General features: G+C 39.2%; 1 protein-coding gene across 41 annotated transcripts in view; it reads right to left on the reverse strand.

Moving 5' to 3' along the window:
* The window catches only part of EHBP1 (EH domain binding protein 1), a 479839-nt gene that overhangs the window by 337613 nt on the left and 118206 nt on the right, over positions 1–24020 (reverse strand). For 22 of the 41 annotated variants that reach the window (XM_070235400.1, XM_070235417.1, XM_023619016.2 and 19 more), the window contains one exon: positions 1498–1884. In XM_070235400.1, the coding sequence (XP_070091501.1) occupies positions 1498–1601 (104 nt within the window). In that variant the 5' untranslated portion in view covers positions 1602–1884. Of the gene's footprint in view, positions 1–1497; positions 1885–2018; positions 2355–2733; positions 3292–9626; positions 9693–24020 lie in introns of those variants that run through there. The other 19 variants (XM_070235412.1, XM_070235393.1, XM_070235414.1 and 16 more) reach the window with 11 other exon arrangements.

Here is a 24020-nt window from a genome sequence, read left to right on the forward strand (position 1 = left end):
CTTCCCCCTTGGCTTTCTGGCCAGTTACTATGAATCTTTCAAAACCCAGCTCAAATTCCAGGAAGCCATCCCAAGACCCTACCCTCTACTCCAAAAGAGTTGATTATTTTCTTCTCTGCCAATTTTGTAAGTAATAATGGCATTTACTGAGCATTTACTATGTTCCTGACACAGTTCAAAGCATTTTACATGTATTAACTCATTTAATCTTTACAATAACCCTTGCTATGAACTGGTACCATCATTACCTTTGTGGATATGGAAACTAAATCACAGAGAAGTGAAATAACCTGTCCCCAAGGATATCCAACTGTTAAGTGATGGAGACAACTTAAAAGATTAAAATCCCTATATTACACATATTTATATTATTGTACCTATCACAGTGAATTTATTTACATGACTGTCATTACCCGGGACTGTGAGCTCCCTGACAGTGGGGATTATGTCATATTCAAATCTAAAGTCACAGTGCCTAGAATAAAGTAGGTAATCAGTGCATGCACTTCTTTAGTTGCATATAACATTCCTAACAAGTTCAAGAGAAAACCATTCAGAAACTAGTTTCCAAATAAGTATTCAAATATACTTTAAAGTTCCAGAATACAGCAAGCTATTTTTTTCATCTAATATAAAAGATGTTAAAAAGAGAGGTTAGTACAGACATTAAAGTCCTTGTGGACAATGAAATGAACTTATTTTTGTAGTAATACTGCTTAATCACTGCAATAAATCAAAACCCAAAGGACCATTTGTTTAAGATTAACCGTTTTTCTCACACTAAATAAGAATTCTTCCTGCTTATCATTCAGGGCAGTGAAAAGAAAGTCCTAAACTTACTTTGCTCAAGTAGAAAGTGCAAATCATAGACGAGCACAACTAATTGCTTCCTTAAGTCTGGCCAAGAAATGTATCCCATTAAGCAATTAAAATAAAACAGTTGCCTGACTAAGCATATAATAAAAGAACTTCTAAGGTTGTGTGGGCAGGCATTCTATTACTCAAAGAATGAAAAATGCTTTATCTTAAGAAAAATGAAAAGTCAAGAACAAAATAAAATAGACAACCACCACCCCACAAGAATATAGATTTCTATATTAAAACTCTATTAAAATATATATACATGTTACATTAAAACATATGCATATATGTTTACAATATTTCAATAGCCATTCTTTTTGTCTCCTTACAATTACGACAATCAAAGTACTCTAACACTAATGATGAAAGACCTCAAGACCAAATCTACTGTACTTATTGTGCTCTCACAGTTACAGTCCTCTGAGCCATACTGAAGTGCAGTAATTAAAACCCACAGGGACAGCACCAGCAACAACAGTGCACACCACAGTACTTATTAGAGTAATCTGCACTCCGCCCAGCCTCTACACACTTGTGCACTACAGAAAGGTAAACCTGCTGTCAGAAAGAGCAGAGTTTAGGCCACAGTGAGTTCAGGCCACAGCACAGCAAACTCTACCCCCAGGCATGTCTTACCATTTCTTGGTACACTCAACCATGAGCTCCTGGTAGGAGGCCACAAACTGGAACTTGGATGCATGTTTTCCCACGCGCTGCAGTCTCTTCCAAACTGAAGCCATGATGATCAGTTCTGGTTTAGCAATACAGCAGCTTTAACAAAGCAAAGGGTCCAAAGCAAAGGAGCTTTGCATATATGTCTGTACTTTAAAAAACTCAATTACAACTTGAAATGACGTTTGGGGTCCATAAGTCTTCTCCCTGTTTCACAGGGTAAATCCCACCTTAGATGAATGGCCCAGTCAAGAACAGAATGATATACATGACAGGATGAGTGAGAGGAGGTTCCCTCATGGAGACATCACCATTCCACGTCAGGGGCTATATGATGTGTATTCTGAAGGACTGAAAAGCAAAACAAAGAGAAAAAACATGAGGAGAGAAGCATGAGAAGTGACTAACCACCCATGTTAGATAACACTGCAACAGACAACCCCAGTTCTCCCCATGTTTTTCAAACAATGAAACAAAACACCAACCGCAAAACCAGTAACATCAAGGATGCAAAACACCAAGGAAGAAATTACAATTCACACCGAAAGCCTGGAGCAACACATCAGGTAATCAGCATCAACAACAATCGAGAGACGCAAGTCGGGGCCCCACCTCCCCCTCCTAGCATCAGAGAAGGGCGAGCAGAGCGGGAAAGTCTAGGGATGCTGTTTAATGTCCACCGCCAGTCAGAGGGAGGAGTGGAGAATTTTAAAATAAACTTTGTTTTTCAGCCGATAATTAATAGCTTCCAGTCCTAGAATATGTGCTTGGAACAAATTAGGGAGCGGGGAAGAATGCTGTTGTTCAGTCAGAGAGGGACTGGATGGGGAAGGGAGTGGAGGGAAATCTCAAGGCAGAGAGAGGGCAGTGTCCCGGCTCCAGGCCACTTAGGCTCTCCTTCACCTTCGCTGCCAACCAGAGGGAAATGGAAACTCCTGCCTGGGCGTGAAGCAATGGCCAGCGGGGCAAGTGCAGGCTAAAGGGTGCGGGGTGCAGTGCCTCCCGCCCCCATCCTCAGGGATCAGTCCGCCTGAGCCTCCTCTCTTCACGCACAGAGCTCAGACCCCTGCCCCGACCCTCCCAGCGGAGGCAGGCGGTGGCTCGCCCGCGGTCGCTGTCACCCAGGCAATGCCAGAAGACCCCAGCCCGGTCCCCTAGCCCCGGCCCCGCCGCATGTCCACTCCCGCCCCCTCCTCACACCTCTAATCCCGCTGCCGGGCTGAGTCTGGCCCCGTTCCCTCCTCAGCGCCGCTCCTCCGTCGCCGCCGCAGCAGCAGCCGCCGCCGCCGCCACCGAGTCCTCCATCCCCGCCGGAGCCACATGGAATAGCCGAGCCAGCCGCGACGCTCGCGGGAGCCGGGGTCTGCAGCCCCTCAGGCGGATGGCGCGCCTCACGCCCGCCCCCTCCCGGACGGAGTCGCTCAGCGACCGTCCCCCACCCTACAAAACCCTGCCAGAGCCGCCGCTCAGCGCCCAGCACCCCCTCCCCCGCCTTCCTCCTCCGCCACCATCATCATTACCTCCCCCGCCGCACCTCTCACACTAACCCTACCCACGGCGGCTCAACCTCCGTCCACCCCGCCGCCATTGGCCGGGCCCTGCGCGGGCCCCGCCTACTTCGGCGGGCGGGCCTTTGAGTAGCGGGGGCGTCTCATTGGCCGAACCAAGTGCCCATCAACAGAGGCTCCACCCCTAGCTCTGGAGGTGTTTTTTTTTCCCCCAGCCAGAACGCGGTGTACAGTCTACCCTTGTTTTTTTAAAAAAAAGAAATTGGAACCCAGTAAGGACGATCCCGCCCATCCCTCTGATTGGATTGGAGAGGGAAGCGATAGGCGGGAGGAGTAAGGAGTGTTTATGGTGAACTGGAAGGTGGTTGCTGAAGGTAGATGTCCGTCAAAGGCGCGCCGGTGCCGGGCGGGGTTTCTAGCTCCAGTCTGTGCTGGCACAGCCAGGGCTGGCTGCGTTGAGGCTCTGCAAGTGCGGCTGCTGTGGTTTTCTCTCCTCGTCTCCTGTCCCCACACTCGGAGCTGGGTGCGCCCTCTCCTCCGCTACTAGAAACTAGGGTGTTTACGCACACAGCCTTGTTTTTACCCAATTCCTCCTGGGGTTTTTTTCTTTGACAAACGGTGAAGTAATGACCGTGCTAGCAACACTCCCATTCCCCCCAACTCCCACCCCCTCCCAACAGTCAGTCAGCTGGTCCTCAAAGGGATTCAGTAAGCTGAGCTAGACGCAAAATGTTTACAGTGCAATTTCTTCTGGTTCTAATTCCTCAACATTTCTTTAAATCTTGGTTTCTCCTCTTCGTTGTCGGTCTAATTTTCCCGTGGTAGGAACTGGAGATGGATTTGGGAGTGACTGGCATATAGCAAGGGTGGTTATGGGCAAAGGAGACGATGACCTAAAGAGAGAGTGAGGGCAGGGGCACTTAACCTTGTTAAAACGGCCAAGGACCCTTTTGAGAAGATGATGAAAGCTATAGACATTTTCCCAAGGAGAAAAAAAAAAGTTCTATCAAAAAAACACAAAAATTTGCTTTCAGTTTTAGGCGGTTCACAGACCTACAGTATAGAGAAAAAGGATAAAGAATGACAATTCGGGGGAATACCAACATTTAAAGACTAAGCAGAGTAAAGTGGGAAAGAGACTGAGGAGAAATGGTCAGAGAAGTAGGAGCACCCTACAAGCAATTGGCAAATAGTTTGAAAAGAGAGAAGCTAAACATATGAAAAGAATACAAGAAGGATGGGTCCTGGAAACAATTAGGGTCGTTCTTAATCTTACTAAGGATGGAGAGCCGGGTGCATGGGCAAAGCAGCTTGAAAAGTGTTAGGGTCTAGGGAAGGATGCTTTGAGGGACAAAACAGGAGGGCAGTAATGGGAGAGAATTGAACACATCTGTAGTCATAGGGGTGGGGGACAAGAGAAAGAGAGACATAGTGAAGAACAAGGAGAGATGGGAAGACATACGGCAGGCTTGAATTCAGTACCTAATTCTATTGCGATTTTCAATAAGGAAAGTGATCTAATAATACCGCAAGAACACAATGTGCATTTTACAGAAAAGGGCATAGATATCACTTATTTTACTGTAGTCTTAACTTTAAAATATTAAGATAACCATAATAATTGATTCTTATTTTGTGTACATCTTAGAATTCTCTGATGTCCTTCCTGAGTGGCTTACTGAGTCGCTACAGCCTACAGGCATTATGATCTCATATAGTGATATATTCTGTATCATTAACAGACTTTAAGAGTATGAGTTTTTTTTTTAATGGCTAATTTATAGAAATGGTCATAAACTATTTTAATCTAAGTTGCCCTTCAGGAACAACCCATATGATGATCAGAGGGTTTTACATCCTATTTATTATTGTCCTTCAGAAGTTCTCAAACTTTCTCATGTGGTCATCCTGGTTTCTTTTAATAATTTTTCCCTTCCTCAAAAAAAAAAAAAGACACAGACTTTATTGTAAAGAAATTATCTTAAAAGTAATCAGTTTTAAATGTCTTTCTGAAAAAAAAAAGTGCATAGCACCCCTAGGGAATCTTTCTCAAGTTGTTGAAAATGTCAACAGACCAATATTTCAAGAGTTTCATATAAAACAGCTCTTCTTTTTAGGGGAAGTATTTTTCTCGGATACAAACTCGTCTTTTTCATTCTAGCTGCAAAAGTAGCTAAGAAGAGACTAAGATTAGAAATGAAGAAATTAAGAGCAGACCTTGACACTGTTCTGCTGCAGAGCTCAAGTTCACAGGCTGCTTCTAGAGGCCCCACGGAGCAGCTATTTCTTCCCTCATAACTTTTTTTTTTGTTTAATAACCTGTCTACTAACTAAATTTATTAGGAACCTTCAATATAGAATATTTTAAGATCTTTTTGTTGGCTTAGGTGATAATTATTGAACACCAACTGAGTATTGGTCATATTAAATACTATTAATAGTACATAAAAGATAGAGACTGTTCTCTAAGAGTTTTCAGAAATAGATGTTCAGCGTTTATGCAAGAAAGTAACACAAATTACTTAACCTCTCTGAGTCCCAGCTTCTTATTCTGTCAAACAAATAATTATGCTTACCTTTCTAGGATGTTGAGAAAATGGAAGATATGTACGTAAAGTACCTGATATGTAGTAAACAGTCAATAAATAGGAATTAGTAATGTGCACTTTTGTGTTGGGTAGCAAACACAAACAGTCAAGAAAAGAACAGACCTTCAAGAATACTTGGACGATGTTTACTTGCTACCAAACATCACTACCTCAAGGACTAAAGAATCTCAAAAGAAACAGTGCATTTAACATTACTCCTCTCCTATGAACTCAGTGATTACCAAGAGTGGAACATCAATAACTTATGTGGACTCACAATTTCATAATAATTACTAAGAATTCACTTACCCTCAATCCTCATGAGCACCTTTCATACCATACATTAGGCCAAGATCTTTTGGCATGCTGGAAGTTACGTTTTTCTTAAGGCCCCCATTCTCCCTACCTGCCAGTATGCACATCCTACTGACCCTCCCCCTTCCAAGGGAGAATTGCCCACTGTACTTCTGACCCTCTTCTAATCCCCTGTTTATTTAAGTCTTGATTTATCATCTCTTTCCATTTCAGGCTTAATCTGCCTATAATAGACCTGTGAATGCAAGTCACTTTAATTGTCCTGTCCATTTCACCTAGGTGTTGACTACAAAATTTTATAGATATTTTACTTAACAGAAGATTCAATGTTTAAAATAATTTCAATTTTGCCTTTAGATATCATCTAGTTTACAGTGAAGACAGAATACAAAGAAATAAGTGGAAGATGCCATCCAAAAACTTTAAATCTTCTCTGCCATGACAGTTTTGAAATGATAGAAATTATTTTCAGTGAAGCAGCTTTTCTAGTCACTATTTCAGAAACCCCCCAAAATGGAGATTCTAGTCTATGAAATGCAACCACAAACTTGAATTATTATTGTTCCCGGTGACAAAATTCTTATCTTTGGGTTTTACAGTTTTTGCAGTAAAAATTGTGAGAAGTATTATTGCAGGATTTAACTACTAATAGAATTTATCTGTGCCTTACTGATAGTAATAACATTTACTCCCAATAACAACACTGCAGGTTTTTGCATCGTGTTTTTCAGTTACCATGGCAGTTATACTATACACAACAGTATTACTGCAATTTTTAACTACTAATGAAATTACTTCTTTAAACCCACAGCAAACAAATTTACTCCCGACAATCCTACAGCAATTTTTATATCCTTAAAAAACTCACTGTGGCGGGCTAATGCTTTTGAAATACTGACCGATGGTTTTTGAGGTCGTTCTTTTTCCAGGTGTTTCTTTTTATCCTATGGCCTTTCTCCTCCTATACCCTACCCCAAGACACTCTCAGCCTCACACCCACCCTCATTTAGTCTGGTCTTTGCTCCTTGTCTCAGGAAAGGAGTATAACAGAAGGCAGAGAAGCAGGGAATTTTTCCTTGATTTTTGGGTTTCAAAATCCTAGTCCTTTAGGGAGTAATGAAATGGATCTAATCAGAGGCTTGCACTGTTCAGTACAATAACCTCTAGCCACATGTGACAATTGAACACTTAAAATGTGGCTAGTTCAAATTGAGATGTGCTGTAAGTATAAAATAAACACCAATTTCAAAGTCTTAGTATATAAAAATGAATGGAATATATCTTATTAATAATTTTTATATTGCTTACCTGTTGAAATGATAATATTTTGGGTATATTGTTTAAAGAAAAGACATTAAAAATCAACTTTACCTGTTTCTTTACTTTTTTAATATGACTATGAAAAATTCAAATTACATATGTGGCTTGCATTATATTCCTATTGGACAGTGCTGGTATGGACAATAATAAAATTTCCTTTCACAGAGACGAGAAATGGATTCTGGACTAGAAGGGGAAGAAGATATTGGAAGGAAAGTAATGAAAGGCTAGATGCTGTTAGGTCCCTAAGAATAGTACTTACTGCCCTGTACTCAGTCTATTCTGGCACAAGCCTTGAAGAGGGGTAACTGAAATGATAGGATCTATCACATATCTATAGGATCTGAGAGCTGAGAAAGATAACTTACATTCCTTTTCCTTGTTAGAGCACTGGGGAGGTGGCAAGACACTAAAAAGAAGAAAAAGCTGGGCTGTGTATTTAGCCCAGGCAAGACTTTAGAGCAGCACAGTTCAATAGAACTGTCTGTGATGAACAAAATGTTCTATACCTGGCTATCCAATACAGTAGCCTCTAACCAATTGGGGCTATTGAGCGCTCAAAATGTGGCAGTGAGGGACTGTGGTTATAATATTATTTAGTTTTAATTAACCTAAATTTAAGTAGCCACATGTGGCTGGTAGCTACTATAATGAAACCTTACATAGTACTATGGAGGTTCTGGAAGCCCAACATGATAATTCCCAGACACCCAAAAGGGTGGAGAGGCAGTAGAAGCCGCAAGACCTAAAGGGGCCTTGCTGATAACCAAGATCAACTCAGCGGCAGTCTGTGGGGCTGGCGGCTATTGAGGAAGGATGCCGATTGGAACTCTCAGGGGAGCCAGCAAGGTAGAAGAGGAGCAAGGATCAAACGCTCCATCCCTTCCTCTGACACTCTAATACTATGTAAGCCTCCTCAATTTAGATGCAGTCCCTGCCAAATTGACTATGATTAAATGTCTGCCACCCCTTATGAAATCAGAGTTTGAAATAGAAATTGGGTTGAGTTATAGAAAAATTAAATTATGTTTCTTACAAACCTGAATTTTTTAGATTGAGATCTGTACCTCCTATATAACCTTAAGTAATAATTCTAACAAAAAACTTAAAAATCTATATTTACTGTGTTAAAAGGCAGGTTTTTTTCTCTCTATCATTATAGGACCTAAGTTCTTTGGTTGACATGAAAGCTAGAAAAGCTGCATCAGAAAACCCTCTTTCAACGAAAAACAGAGAATCCTTTTTTGAAATTGCTTCTGTTCCAGCTACCCATGAACAAATCAGCAGTTAGTCATCATAAACCTTTGCACATTGAACCTGAAATGGCACTAATTCCGGGACCTCAGTTATATGCTAAGAAACCAATTTTGTCCAGCTCCACAGCACCTAGGAGAGGCCAACTTGGGCATGGTTGATAGAGACAGAGGAGCATCCTGGACTGCCTTGAAATACAGATAGAGACAGAAACAAGTCTATAGATAACCATCCACTGGCTGGCGATTCAGTAGGCATGACTCCTGTTGTTAAGCTGAAGCAACATGTTGAATGATTAGAAGCCTCAGAAATCTTCTTCAAGAATATATTACAGGCAATGATGACATTCAAAATGTGGGTACTCAAAATGTTAGCAACAACACAGCACAGACATCAATCAGTTAGAGTAGATGATAGCCGTAAACCACTGGCCCAGCTCTCCTATCACGGACCAGCTAAATATCAGCTCTGACTCTAGAGTAACTTGCTGGTCTGTATTATCTTCTCAGTCTGACCCTTTGAATTACTTGAGATAATTTCATGATGGTAAGGTCTCAGTCCACAAATGCTGTGTATGCTAATGTAAATTCAGTTATCAGAAATAATTTACACATTGCAAATAAGTGCACCCTTACTGGGATTATTCCAGCAAAGGTTTGAGTTGGAATTAGGAGACCTTTCCGAGAAAGTCTTTGCTAAATTCAATAAATTTATCTCATATAAAATCAGTAGGGATTCTTGACAAAGGTTTATTGGTCATGTCCCATGAAATGTCAAGAGCCTTTGATGAATTATAAAGAGTGGACTGACCTCTGCTTCTTTTCTTCTGTTTTCAATAACTGGAATAAATTCCAGGTAACCAGATATAGTGTCCAGCAATGTTTTCCTCCAAATAATTCCTGGATGACTATATTTAGTATGAACAAGATAATGTAGTTAACATCTTCTGAAATAATAAAGCTAGACAGGAAAGGCAAAGAAAAACCAGTAGGAATTCACAATCTTGGAGGGCATTGAATACCCCCTATGTGCTGTTAAATCAAAGCACTTCCATCTCAAACAGTGAAAACAGCAGCAGCAAGCTGAAATCAGGTAGAACCCCACTTACCAGGGCACTGAGCATAGGCCAAAGGAAAGTAGCCCTGTTGGAGAAGCTTCTCCCAGACGAGTAGAGCTGGAAAATAAACCCAACTTTCAGAGGGCAGTACTAACTCATGCAGTTTGGGCAATCTGCTGGGCAGGGCACAGGGAAAAAATTCCAGGGCAAGGGCAATAACATGGGAGCCAGAGAGGGCTGCAATACCATTCCAGATCTCTCTTTTTACAGCAAGTCACTCAATTAGTGACTGCGCTTACACAAGCAGAATAGCCTGCTAAGCAAAGAGGACTTCATGAGAGCTGCTGGATATTTCTTCATATTTTGTTGCAACTTTTGGATGCTATTTTTAAATATTCCGAATAGTGAATCCTTGATCTCTTTCTCCAAGGAAAGAAATTCAAGTACAAGCCAGAGTCAAGTTTTTGTGCCATAGTTCGGGTGTCTAAAGAAATCCTATCTTCGATATTAAAAACATGATATTTTATCCCTGAAATATTAAGTTTAGTCTATTTTAGATATGAATATAGTGCTAAACTACACTTGTTGAGAAATAACTATCTGGCATCACCAGTGTCCCATTTTTTGTTTCAAAAATTTGTGTGAGCACTTTTCCCCTGATCACCAGTACCCTTCAATATAGAACAGGAGAGTGTTGTATTTGTGCATCTTTCTTTAAACAACATATGCTAAGAAGATGTATATTTAGAGGTCATAACTTGATCATATTTAACCTATTCCTGGAACAACTGAAGCAAGAACAGGAGGCTTATTGCTGACTGTTCAACTTCTTTTATTCTCATAATAACACACTTCCTAGCTACTCACAAAGCCACCTGTACGTGCCTCTTCTCCAGCTTACATCACAGTTTACAAAATAATAATTACCAAAATCCTGCAATTGGTTAGAGGTGATAAACAGAGTAACTTGTTGCGGACTCCTTCATATGTGTGGTGCCGAAAAGTAAAACCGCCACGCTGCACGCATGATAGGAACTGTTCTTCAGCATCGTATGCTATGGATATTTCAATGCCCAGCAAGGTTATTTGCCAATAGTTCATTCTGCTTTCTCATATTAGTATCTCTTAATAAAGTCTTATTAACTTTTAGCTAATTTTGCAAGCTTTAAGGCAAAAATGTAACTTGTACCTAGTTTTGCTACAAGGAATATAATTTTCAATGCTAGTTTTATGTTGACGATTTTTTTAATGATATTATTAGTGAAAAACCCTTTCATTTATTAACAAATATCTAGTGGATAACTACTAAATTCAGGGCACTGAGCTAACTATGGGGAATGCAGCACACAGAAAGAAACAAAATCCCTGCTGCCTTGGAACTCACATTCCTCATCAATTAGAAACCATTATTTAATGTTTGCTTTAGAAAATCTCAGTTGATGAGAGTGACTGTGTCTGGTTTAACAAAAACACGAAAGCTAACTGAGAAATGTGTTATAAAAGACAATGCACTAGGGACTAACATTAATAGACTACCCCCTCAAAGAAATTCAATTTTCAGACATTTATTGTTGTACTTCTAGTTTACACCTTTATTTCTTCGTGGCTGCTTGGGGGAAGTCACATACAGACTTGTTACAGCTCATACAGATTTATAATCTGTATTTGCACTGAAATCTTGTTGACAATTTATGTTTATTGCTTTATTTGAATTGCGTTTACATTACTATTTTATTATTATTTTTATGCTTCATTGAACCACTTTATTTCTTTTTTTTAAGATTGGCACCTGAGCTAACAACTGTTGCCAATCTTCTTTTTTTCTTCTTCTTCTTCTCCCCAAAACCCCCCAGGACATAGTTATATATTCTAGTTGTGAGTGCCTCTGGTTGTGCTATGTGGGACGCCACCTCAGCATGGCCTGACGAGCAGTGCCATGTCTGTGCCCAGGATCCGAACCCACGAAACCCTGCGCCACCGAAGCAGAGTGTGTGAACTTAACCACTCAGCCACGGGGCCAGCCCCTGAACAACTTCAGAGATATTGATCCATTTTTTAAAATTATGGGTATAGGGCAATGCTATTGTAACCACAAAAATGCAAAATTAACATATGCCAAAATTGAAATTACATCGTCTGAGAGAGACGATCTGCAATCTGTTAAATGTTCGCCAAAACAATCTGATCAATGCATTCCTTAGAGCTCACATGCAACTTTTAAGAACAAAATGATTATTAAGAATGAGATAGGATTTTAAGAAACACACACCCATCTTATTTGATTTCCCATTTGACTCCTTAAAAGAATTTTCAGGGCTGGCCCCGTGGCCGAGTGGTTAAGTTCGCGCGCTCCACTGCAGGCGGCCCAGTGTTTCGTTAGTTCGAATCCTGGGTGCGGACATGGCACTGCTCATCAGACCACGCTGAGGCAGCGTCCCACATGCCACAACTAGAAGAACCCGCAACGAAGAATACACAACTATGTACAGGGGGGCTTTGGGGAGAAAAAGGAAAAAAAAAAAAAAGGAATTTTCAAAAAAATAAAATAATAACAGCTTATTTTCACTGCCTTTTACTCAGAAATATTTTAGCTCTTTTCCTAGATATTCTTAGAGATTAAATAATTAAAAGTTGGCTTTTATCTTGGATGTGTTCTACGATTTAAAAAAATTTTAAAGTACTTATATAAGAGATTAAAGACTCAAAGAGAATACACAAATAACTTTATGTTAAAGCATGAAGATTATGAGTGATACTATTTTCTGTTTTAAATTCTCCTTTAATGGTTTTATATTGTTTTTCATAATAAAAATAATGATTAAAATTGCATAACTGTTGCCTTAGATTGAAGATATTGTGTGTCATTATGTACTCTTTAAAATATTGTTTCACTATCTAAAAGCTTTCTATCTATAGTTTCTGTTTATTAATTATATCTGCTTGATAAAAATAGCAACTCTCCAGAATAAATCTATTCCTAGAATATCTAATGTGTTCTGATTCTGGATCTATCTGGCCATGACACACTTAAGTTTTGGGACTGAATGAAGACTTCTTTCACAAAACATTCTATTCCTAGGAATGTCTTCTGTATTTTATATCATGAAAAGAAGGATGAGTTTTCATGGCACTTTAAATGTGTTTGAATTGCTTACTCAGATTTAGGACCACAAATTTCATGGTCCTGCTGGGTATTTTCCCTTTCACCCTCTAATTTTGGGCTCATATTTGACTCCTCTCTTATTTTCCTTTTTTTTGCTGAGGAGGATTTGCCCTGAGCTAACATCTGCACCAGTCTTCCTCTATTTTGTATGTGGGTCACCACCACAGGATGGCTGCCAACAAGTCGTATAAGTCTGCGCTTGGGAACCAAACCTAGGCTGCTGAAGCAGAGTGCGCCAAACTTAACCAATAGGCCACAGGCCGGCCCCCTCCCCTTTTATTTTCCTATGCTGTATGGAGGATTCTGTTCTCTACTTCAGTGTTGTCAGGTAGCTCAAATAAGCAAATATTTATCATGTGCCTACTATGTGCAAGAAAGTGTTGACTTTTTTACAAAGTACACATTTACAAAATGTATAAAAAATTATACATTTAAAAAAGGCATAAGTCATGATTGAAGACCTCTAGGAATTTAAACTTATTTCAGAGAAAAAAAGTAGAAATAAGGGGCTGGCCCAGTGGCGCAGCAGTTAAGTTCACATGTTCCGCTTCAGCAGCCAGAGGTTCACTGGTTCAGATCCTGGGGGTGGACCTACCCACCACTTGGCAAGCCATGCTGTCGTAGGCATCCCCCAAATAAAGTAGAAGAAGATGGGCATGGATATTAGCTCAGGGCCAGTCTTCCTCAGTAAAAACATAGGAGGATTGGCAGCAGATGTTAGCTCAGGGCTAATCTTCCTCGAAAAAAAAAGTAGAAATAAAAAAAATGTAAACTATTACAAACGTAATAGCTTATAAAATATTCAAGTAACAGTCTAAGATAAAATTAAAAGAGGTGTAAGAAATCCATTATTGTGTTGTAGTCTGAAGAAACTCAAGCCAGTTATGATGGAGCACACAGAGCACAGGATGAGGCTGAGTTGAGAAAACTGGGCTACTGTTGCAGCTCCATCAGTATATATGTAATATATATATTACCTATATATATCTCCAAGTCAAGCCAAACCAACACAATTCTGGGACAACTGGTATAAGTAGTATGACTCGGAAGGAGAAGCAATTGCCTCTTGGGTTGGGAGATGCAAGGGTGAGCATTCTGCTGCCAGTGACCTCCACTACAGCAAGTTACCCAAGAAAGGAATCGAAACTGAGGAAGCCAAGAAATGAAATAGAGAAAGAGTTGCTTCACTTGCCTCATCTGTAAAATGAGAAATGGAAAAATGATGCTTTGATATGTGGAGGTGAGGACTGGAAGAGAGAAACTCTTCACACCCCTTCCAGCTCTAATTCTGTGATTTTAAACATTGCCGCCCTTAATAAATGAATACATGTGTGTGAAATCAACAAGAGACATTTAGAATTTTTTGAAAGTTGTTTTCATTATGATAATCTAGTTTTTGCTATCTTACAATGGTTGTTGGTGGGGATGGCCTGGTGGTGCAGCGGTTAAGTTCAAACGCTCCACTTCAGCGGCCCGGGGTTGGCCGGTTCTGATCCTGGGACCCACCTACCACTACTTATCATGCCATGCTGTGGCAGGCGTCCCACACATGAAAAAGAGGAAGATGAGCATAGATATTAGCTCAGGGCCAATATTCCTCAGCAAAAAGAGGAGGATTACCTGCAGATGTTAGCTCAGGTCTAACCTTCCTCAAAAAAAAAAAATAAAAAAGAAGGTTGTTGGCTTTTTCCCCCCAGTTGGGGCTATTTTCAATGACTTTTGTCTAACTTTAATTTTCTGATTGACCAAAATTGAAAGTTTATCATCACAATTTCCACAGTGAACATGAAAGCAGAATGGTGTCTGTTATGAACATGGAAGATAATGTTCCAAAATGTACCAATTTATACAACTGAATAAAAATAAAGGAGGGGCTGGCTCCGTGGCCAAGTGGTTAAGTTCGCGCGCTCCACTGCAGCGGCCCAGGGTTCGGATCCTGGGCATGGACATGGCACCGCTCGTCAGGCCACGTTGAGGCGGCGTCCCACATCCCACAACTAGAAGGGCCTGCAACTAAGGTATACAACTATGTACTGGGGGGGTTTGGGAAATAAAGCAGAAAAAAAAAAAAGATTGGCAACAATTGTTAGCCAAGGTGCCAATCTTTAAAATAAATAAATAAATAAATAAAGGAGAGAATCATAAATCAATTTTGGTCATTTTGTAAATTATCTATGATAAATTATAAACAAAAGAAGCATTGATAGAACATATTACTCTTTCTAAAGTATATTGTTTATAACTTTGATGGCAATCTAGCCCAAAGAGTTCAATCTTTTCCAGTATGAATTGCTGAGGTTGTTTGAACCCTCTTCAGAGAGCGACAACTATGATTCACAATTATTTCTTTTAACGTGCTCTGAAGAGTGAGTACAAAAACATCCATATACAAAAACTAATGCAAAATGGATCATCAACCTAAATGTTAACAGCTAAAACTAAAAAACTCTCAGTAGAAAACAGGAGTAAATCTTTGTGACCTTGGGCTTGGGAATGGTTTTTTAGATATGACAATAAAAGCATATACAATGAAAGAAAAAATAGATAAATTGGACTTTAACAAAATTTAAAACTTTTGTTCTTTAAAGATACCATCAAGAAAGTGAAAGATTGGGGGCCGGCCCGATGGCCAAGTGGTTAAGTTTGTGCGCTCCACTACAGCGGCCCAGGGTTTCGCCAGTTCAGATCCTGGGCAGGGACATGGCACTGCTCATCAGGCCATGCGGAGGCGGCAACCCACATGCCACAACTAAGAATATACAACTATGTACCGGGGGGCTTTGGGGAGAAAAAGGAAAAATAAAATCTTTAAAAAAAAGTGAAAGATAAACAAACTAGAGAGCCCAGAAATAAACCTGTGCATATGTGATCAATTAATTTACAAAAAGGAGCCAAGAATATACAATGGAGACAGGACAGTCTCTTCAATAAATGGTGTTGGGAAAACTGGACAGTCAAATGCAAAAGAATGAAACTGGACCACTATCTTACACAAAAATTAACTCAAAATATGTTAAAGACTTGAATGGAAGACCTGAAGTCATAAAACTTCTAGAGGAAAGCATAGGTGGTAAGCTCCTTGACATCGGTTTTAAGGATGATTTTTTGGATCTGGCAACAAAAACAAAAATAAACAAGTAGGATTACATCAACGAAATGAAAAGACTGCCTACTGAATGGGAGAAAATATTTGAAAATCGTATATCTGATAAGGGGTTAATATCCAAAATATATAAAGAACTCATACAACTCAATAGCAAAACAAAAAAAAAGAATTTAAAAATGGACAGATCTGAATAGAGATTTTTCCAAGGAAGACATACAGATGGCCAACAGGTACATGAAAAATTTCTCAACATCATTAATCATCAAAGAAATGCAAATCAAAACCACAATGAGATATCACCTTACACCTGTTAGAACGGCTATCATAAGAAAGACAAGAAATAAGTGTTGATGAGGATGTAGAGAAAAGGGAGCCCTTGTGAAGTGTTGGGAATGTAAACTGGTGCAGCCACTTTGGAAAACAGTATAAAGTTCTTTAAAAAAGGAATAGAACTACCATATGATATAGGAATTCCAATTTGGGGTATTTATCTGAAGAAAGTGAAAACACTAACTTGAAAAGATTTATGCACCCCCATGTTCATTGCAGCATTATTTACAATAGAAAAGCTATGGAAACAACCTAAGTGTCCATTGATGGATGAATAGATAAAGAAAATATGGTATATATATACACAATGAAATACTATTCAGGCATAAAAAAGAATGAAATCTTGCCATTTGTGACAATATGGATGAACCTTGAGGGCATTATGCTAAGTGAAATAAGTCAGACAGAGATAGACAAATACCAAATAATCTCACTTATATGCAGAGTCTAAGAAAAACAAAACAAGACAAAACGAAAACCAAGTTTATAGATACAGAAAACAGATTGGTGGTGTCACAGGTGGGGAGGTGGGTGAGTGAAATGCGTGAATGGGGTCAAACGGTACACACTTTCAGTTATAAAATAAATAAGTCATGGGGATGTAATGTACAGCATGGTGAATATAGTTAATAATACCATATTGCATATTTGAAAGCTGCTAGGACAGTAGATCTTTAAAGTTCTCATTGCAAGAAAAAAGTTTTTCTAACTATATATGGTGAGAGACGTTAACTAGACTTGTGAGGATCATTTAGCAATACAAACAAACACTGAATTATTACGTTGTATGCCTGAAACTAAAATAATGTTATATGTCAATTATACCTCAATAAAAAAAAAAGTGAAAGACAGTCAATAGATGGGAGAAAATATTTGCAAGTCATATATCGGATAAGGGCTTGTATCTACAATATATAAAGAACTATTACAACTCAACAATAGACAACACAATTTAAAAATTCGCAAAGGATTTAAATAGACATTTTTCCAAAGAAGATATATAAATGACCAAAAGCACATGAAGAGATGCTCAACGTTGCTTATCATCAGGGAAACGGAAATGAAAACCACAATGAGATACCTCTTCACATTCAGTAAGATGGCTTAAAATCAAAGACAGACAACAACAAGTGCTGGTGAGGATGCAGGGAAATTGAAGCCCTCACACATTGCTGGTGGGATTGTAAAAAGGAACAGCCGCTTTGGAAGACAGTTTGGCAGTCCCAAAATATTAAATACAGAGTTATCTTATGACTCAGCAATTCTACTCCTAGGATATTAACCAATAGAAATAAAAACATATGCCTAACTAAAAACTTGCACATGAGTGTTCACAGCAGCATTATTCATAATAACCAAAAAGTGGAAACTACCCAAATTTCATCAGCTAATGAATGGTTAAACAAAATGTGGCTATCCATACAATGGAATATTATTCAGCCATAAAAGGAATGAGGTGCTGATACATGGAACAACATGGATGAACCCTGAAAACATGCTAAGTGAAAGAGGCCAGTCACAAAAGACCACATATTATATGATTCTATTTATATGAAATGTCCATAATAGGCAAATCCATAGAGATAGAAAGTAGATTAGGGGTTATCAGGGCCTTGGGGAAGGGGGAAATAGGGGAGTGACTGCTAATGGGTATGGGATTTCTTTTTGGGGTGATGAAGATGCACTAAAATTAGATAGTGTTGATGGTTGCATAAATCTGTGAATATTCTAAAAAACCACTGAATTTTACATTTTAAAAGGGTCACATTAATGGTGACATTTATAGTATGTGATTTATATCTCATAAAGCAGATGTTAAGAAAATTTAAAAACATAGAAACAGACCTCTGACCAAAGACACATGCCACTTATATTATTCTGCAGCTACATTTAACCAAAAGTCACAAGATAACTGAATATGCTGGAGATCTCAGCAAAATATAATATTCTAACACAGAAATTTAAAATGTGCCTTACCTTTGGAGTTAGGAGATGTGGGTTCCAGTTTTTGGGCTGGACCCCAACCCAAGTTTGGAGGCAAAGATTGTTAGTTACTTGTCAATACACATTCTCCTTTTCTTCTCTAACAATAAGAACCCAAGATTTAGCTGAGCTATTTCCACTAACCTGAAGACCTGCCAGCCTCCTTCAAAGCTAGATGTGGCTTTGTGCCTACATTTGGCTAAGTCTTGTGTGTAACTTCCAGGAAGTCTCCCTGTGGAAGAGGAGGGAGTGTACCTTTCCTTGTCACTCCATCCTGTTGCTGGGATATAGATGGGTTGGCTAGAGCTCTAGCAGCCATCTTGGACTATGAGGATAAGGACAGCAAAGTGGCAAGCTGGAAGGAGCCTGGGTCCCTCACAAATTTGTAGAATCACTACACTTTCGCTGAGCAGCCTACCACCAGACTTCTCTTATATGAAACAGAAATAATCACATAGGCCATAGTTATTTTGTTATTTTTCTGTCACACAGAGAAGCACCTAATCCTAGCTAATACACTGGGTTTATGAAGAGCAAAGAGGAAAAGGCCCTTTAGATTAGTTTGGAGAAGGAGTGTTCACTCTTTAAAAAAAGTTAAAGCCCTCTTCTGGATGGAACAACTTTCTAAATTAACCTGAGAGCATGCAAGGCCTCTTGATTTGATCTCCCAAAAGCTTGCTGACAATGGCGAAAATACCTAGAACTGTATAAATCTGTTTGCCATCACTGCACCTGCCTCTTCTTTGTGGCATCTTCATATCATCTGAGATCAGCCAGAAAATTCCAAGCACTGTGGGTTTCAAATTTGATTAGTTTGTAGGGAGAAGGCAGGATCTTATTCCTTTGAAATAAATTTCCAGTGGTATTCTCATTTCTTTTTCGGTCTACTCTAGTTTCCTATCCTTGACTACATCTATACGATTAGTTAAGCTTCTGCTTGAGGGACATAAGAACAGCTGCTGGTGGATGACAAAGCTTAAAAATCATGTATTCTAGGGTACTAGAGCCTTCCACGGCATTATAACTGATTAGTATTTGTTCACAGTCTTATTCAATAGTTATTTTGAATTATTCAATTCAAAAACCCTATTTTTAAAAGCACATGCATTCTATCATTCCCAGGTGGGCTTTTTTTTTTTTTTTTTTTTTTTGAGGAAGATTAGCCCTGAGCTAACATCTGCTGCCAATCCTCCTCTTTTTGCTGAGGAAGACTGGCCCTGAGCTAACATCCGTGCCCATCTTCCTCTACTTTATATGTGGGACGGCTGCCACAGCATGGCTTGCCAAGTGGTGCCATGTCCACACCCAGGATTGGAACCAGCGAACCCCGGGCCCCCGTGCAAACTTAACTGCTGCGCCACCGGGCCAGCCCCTAGTTGGGCTTTTTAAACTAATCCAAAGGAGAGACCCAGAGGCTCTGTTCACTAAGTGCTATGCTGTAGGTGACTGTTTTAACTGCTTTCACAATCTCCTAGATTACTAAAAGATGTCACAGTCCACCCACTCCTAGGCAGATTTCCCCAAAATTTCAACTATTATACACAAGATTAATGTGATTAAAAAACAGATTTATCACAATTTGTTGTCAGTCCGGAAACTTATAAAACAATATCCATACAATTCTGCCATATAAAGAAATACTAAATACTAGAGAATCCTGACAAATAACTGTTTTTAACTTCCTGAAGTTAAAAAATCTACTGCTTTTTTAGTAATAAGTATAAATGTTTTCTGTGTATACTTTGTCAATTATGCATGAAGGACGAAAACTCGCTTTAAATCCAAGGACAGATAAACATGCAATAAAGTGGTTTCATTGGGAAAAATTTATCAGGATTTGATAGTAATGTAATTATAATATAGCCAGAAGGTTTTGACTCTTGTTAATGAAAATAGACGCTTGTAATTAAAATTTTTTTTCAATATTAGCAGAGATTTTGTTTCAGAAAGATATATCAAAATAGATTCTGAACTAGCCTACTTTTGTTTTATACTTCTATCACATTTGACTTTTTCTCTATTGAGGTTACGCTTACTGATATTTCTTATTTCCACAGCTCACTGAAAAGACATTGTGATTTCTGTGTTTTAACGATTAAGACTGACTTGAGTTTTAACACATCTAAGGGTCATTTTTGATAAAAATGACTATAGACCTTGAAAGGTTTTTTTAATTTTAAAATATTTGTGCTGGCTTAGTGACTCAAAAAATAACAGGCTTCAAGTGATTCATACACACACAATTCTGGGACTTCTGAGTAGAGATGGATGAAACGCGCTGCACATATCGTGACTTGGGGTGGCATGAAAACAGCCTTCTCAATACTCATACCAGTGCCCTCCAGGAATCAATGCCAGAATTGTCCTTCTGAAACTTGCATCCAGTCCCGTTTCATTCCTCTACAAAAAAAGGGGGATTAAGGCACAATTGCCAGGTTGTTGAGATGAAAAAAATGATCCTATCTTGATTTGTCCATTTCAAAAGTGGTTTATTATGCTTTCTCTATGATTAAGACTGGGTGTGAGGAAAGGTGAAGTTATAAAGAAAATGGAATAATGAATCTAACACATGGAAAGTACTCAACAAATGCTGATTTCCTTTCTTTCTGTCCCTTCTGAGGGAAGCGTATAGTATATAACTTTGTTGATTAAATTAACAAAGTGTAAGGAAAGTGATGGTGTTAATCACTCATGCTATCTGAAATATCCAACTTATATATCCAATAATAAATGACTTTCTTCAGTAATTCTCTCTCAAGCTAAAAATCAGAACCTGAAAGAGATAATTCATTTTTTAAAAATCTGCTACTGAATATATCACCTCATTGCTTTTGTGAGAGTCAAGTTTCAAAAGAGGAAGAAAGCTGAGGAATCTTTTCCAGAGTCTACTTTTCTACAAAATTTCCTCTCTTCTTTCAAAAGGGACACATCTAATATTCTATATACTGACTCACTGTGGTCAAGAAGGCACCTATCAGTTCATTTCACTTGAAAACTTCAGCAGTAACTGCTTTGGGACTGCCTCACTCTTGCTGTCTTTGCTTGAATCTCCTCAACCTCAACCTTTATAAGGACGCGCTCATTCGTCTCCTTAATCTTTCCATAGCCAGTGTATGCAGATTCTTTAGAAGTACCTTTGAAGGAATATATTTTTTTCTTTGTATTGGAACCCTTACAAGTGGTTTCATAGAACATAGCTGGTCTCTTGTATTTAGATTGACACATTAATCCATAAAAAAAGAAAAATTGGGGGAGCTCAGTGAGAAATTAATACGCCATGTCACAAATGTCTTCTTATTGAGACTAGGTGGGAATGCCCAGAAAATTAGGCAAATAGTAAGCAGTTACTTGGAATTTCTGAGTAGCTTACACTTCTACATAGAGGGGAAACCCATACATCGCAGCCCATCCATACATTATCTGAGAACCTCAGGACCTCTGCTAATGCCACTGGGATTTCCTATGTCCCATTTGCCCTATTAGAAGACTACACATCGGTCAACAGGGAGATGGACTCAGCAAAACAGTTTCTTAACTTTATTATTTCCAGTCTTTTAAACAAGAAAGATTTTCCCACCTCCATCAGCAGGAAGATTGTCTTAGGGTTTGAAGAAAAAGGGCAGTATTTAAATAAAAGGTTTACTTACATTTTGAAAAGTAAAGAGGGAGTGATCACAGAAAGACAGTGTTTAGAACTGGAAAGGATCTTACAGAATATTTAATTCAACCCCACTTTTTAAGAATAAAGAAAAAGAGACCAAGAAATGGTTTGTATCTGCTTCAGGTCAAAATAGCTAGAAGGCAAAAGGTCACATGGATTAGTGGAAGAGCATGGCCTTTGTGGTTAACAGCGTGGATTTGAATCCAGCTGCTCTGGTAACTATTTGAATGGTTTCCTCAAATATAAAGTGGGAATAACAAGACATTATCTTCTAGAGTTGTTGTGAAGATATAACTTATGTAAAGTGCCTAAAACAGTTGCTGGCACTCAGTAAATGCCTGGCAAATGTTAATATCAGTGCACGAACCCAAATCAGGGTCTTTTGACTGCTACTCTTGTACACTGCACTGCTCTATTAATACAGCTGGCCAAAAGGATTCAAACGTTTGCTTAAAATATGAGATTCTAAATGAAGTAAATTGTGCGCAACCTCAAATAATGTTTTCAAAACATTTACTAATCATTAATGCAAGCAATACCCAGTCCTTTTTAGATGAAATTAAATGTTCCACTTCTCTCAGTGATTTTAGCTGTTTTCAGATACACACAGCTCAGTACAAAGAGATGACACAAGGGACTTTTTATCTGCAATGCAGAGAGCAATACGGAGATAATTTACATCCGAACTTGCCGTTAGCTCCATATGGCATGTATTCATCATTTAGTGAGTTCAGCGCCCTATCTTTACAGGTTCAGTGATCAGGGTAGAAATTGCCCACTTATTTATGCTTGGCTGGACTGAAAATATAGGGAGAGGAAGAGGTAACGGGAAATGCCACTCCCTGTAAGAGTTGGCTCTGGAGTTAGGAGTCCAAGATTAACACTGACTTGTCCAGGAATAGTACCCTCTGTCCTAAAAAGTAGGCAAAATGCAGATGACATGAGGTATATTGTGTATGGGCTGCAATCATGCATCTTGTTCCTGTCTGTCCTACAAAGGACTTGACTGCAGTTAAATGTAGGGCTGTCTTCCTTTTGTTCAGCACAAAGCCTCACTCCCACTGGGCGAGTGGGCATTTGCAGTGACGTGATCACTCGGTCTGTAACAGCAACAGAAGAAGTTGCTCTCAAAAGTCAAATTAGGAATTAACCAACCTCCTTCCTGTGCCCCTCCTTCAGAGAGAGGGAGTAGAGAGAGAAGTACTGTGTTCTCCTGTCCGTATTGAGAGTAAAGTAACAAAGGGGTCTCCTTTCCCATCGGAAAATCAAAGAATCAGTCCTTTTATACAAATTTTGATTTTCCTCCAATTTTTTGCTTCAAAAGATATATAAATCTTTCAAGTTGGAAGAATCTGGTTTTTTACCCTTCGGTCATCATGATAATTTCAGTGACAGGAAAGAGGGAACTCTGAAGACCACATCCCTACCACCATCATAGTATTAAGCATATATATTTAGCTCTAGAATTCAAACACTGGAGCAAAATGTGCAGCCATTTATAGCTTCTAGAATATTAAGAAGATTATGGACTGTTATGGGTTGAATTGTGTCCCGCGCCCCCCGCTCCCCAGTACCTCAAATTGTGACCTTATTCTGAATTACAGTCATTGCAGAGGTAGTTAAGTTAAGATGAGGTCATTAGGATGGGCCCTAAACAATATGACTGGTGTCCTTACAAAAAGGGGAAATTTGGACAGTCACCCACAGAGGGGAAACACCGTGTGAAGATAAAGGCACAGATTGGGATGATGCATCTACAAGTCAAGGAATACCAAAGATTGCCAGCAAACCACCAGAAGCTAGGGGAGAGGTGTGGAACAGATTTTTCCTCACAGCCTCAGACAGGAGCAACAGTGTCTCACAATATCGGACTTCCAGCTTCCAAAACTGTGAGATGATAAATTTCCATTTCTTAAGCCACTTAGTTGGTAGTACCTTGTTATGGCAGCCCTAGCAAACTAATATATGGAATTCCTTTCCTTCCCTTCCTCCCTCCCTTCCTTTCTTTCTTTTCTGGTGGACTTCATGGAAAAGGAGGCTGGAAGATAGGAACATGATTTTCCTTTTAAGTCATTGGTGGACTTTAATGCTTTCTATGGCTTTAAGAAATACAAATACTCATTAAAAGGCATATCCATACCTGGTTGTGACTCAGTAATAGTGGGCAAAAGAGGCTACCCCAAGGGACATATGTGCCAGTGC

This window comes from Equus caballus, chromosome 15 (genome assembly GCF_041296265.1).
Source record: "Equus caballus isolate H_3958 breed thoroughbred chromosome 15, TB-T2T, whole genome shotgun sequence".
In the NCBI taxonomy this organism is placed as follows: domain Eukaryota; kingdom Metazoa; phylum Chordata; class Mammalia; order Perissodactyla; family Equidae; genus Equus; species Equus caballus.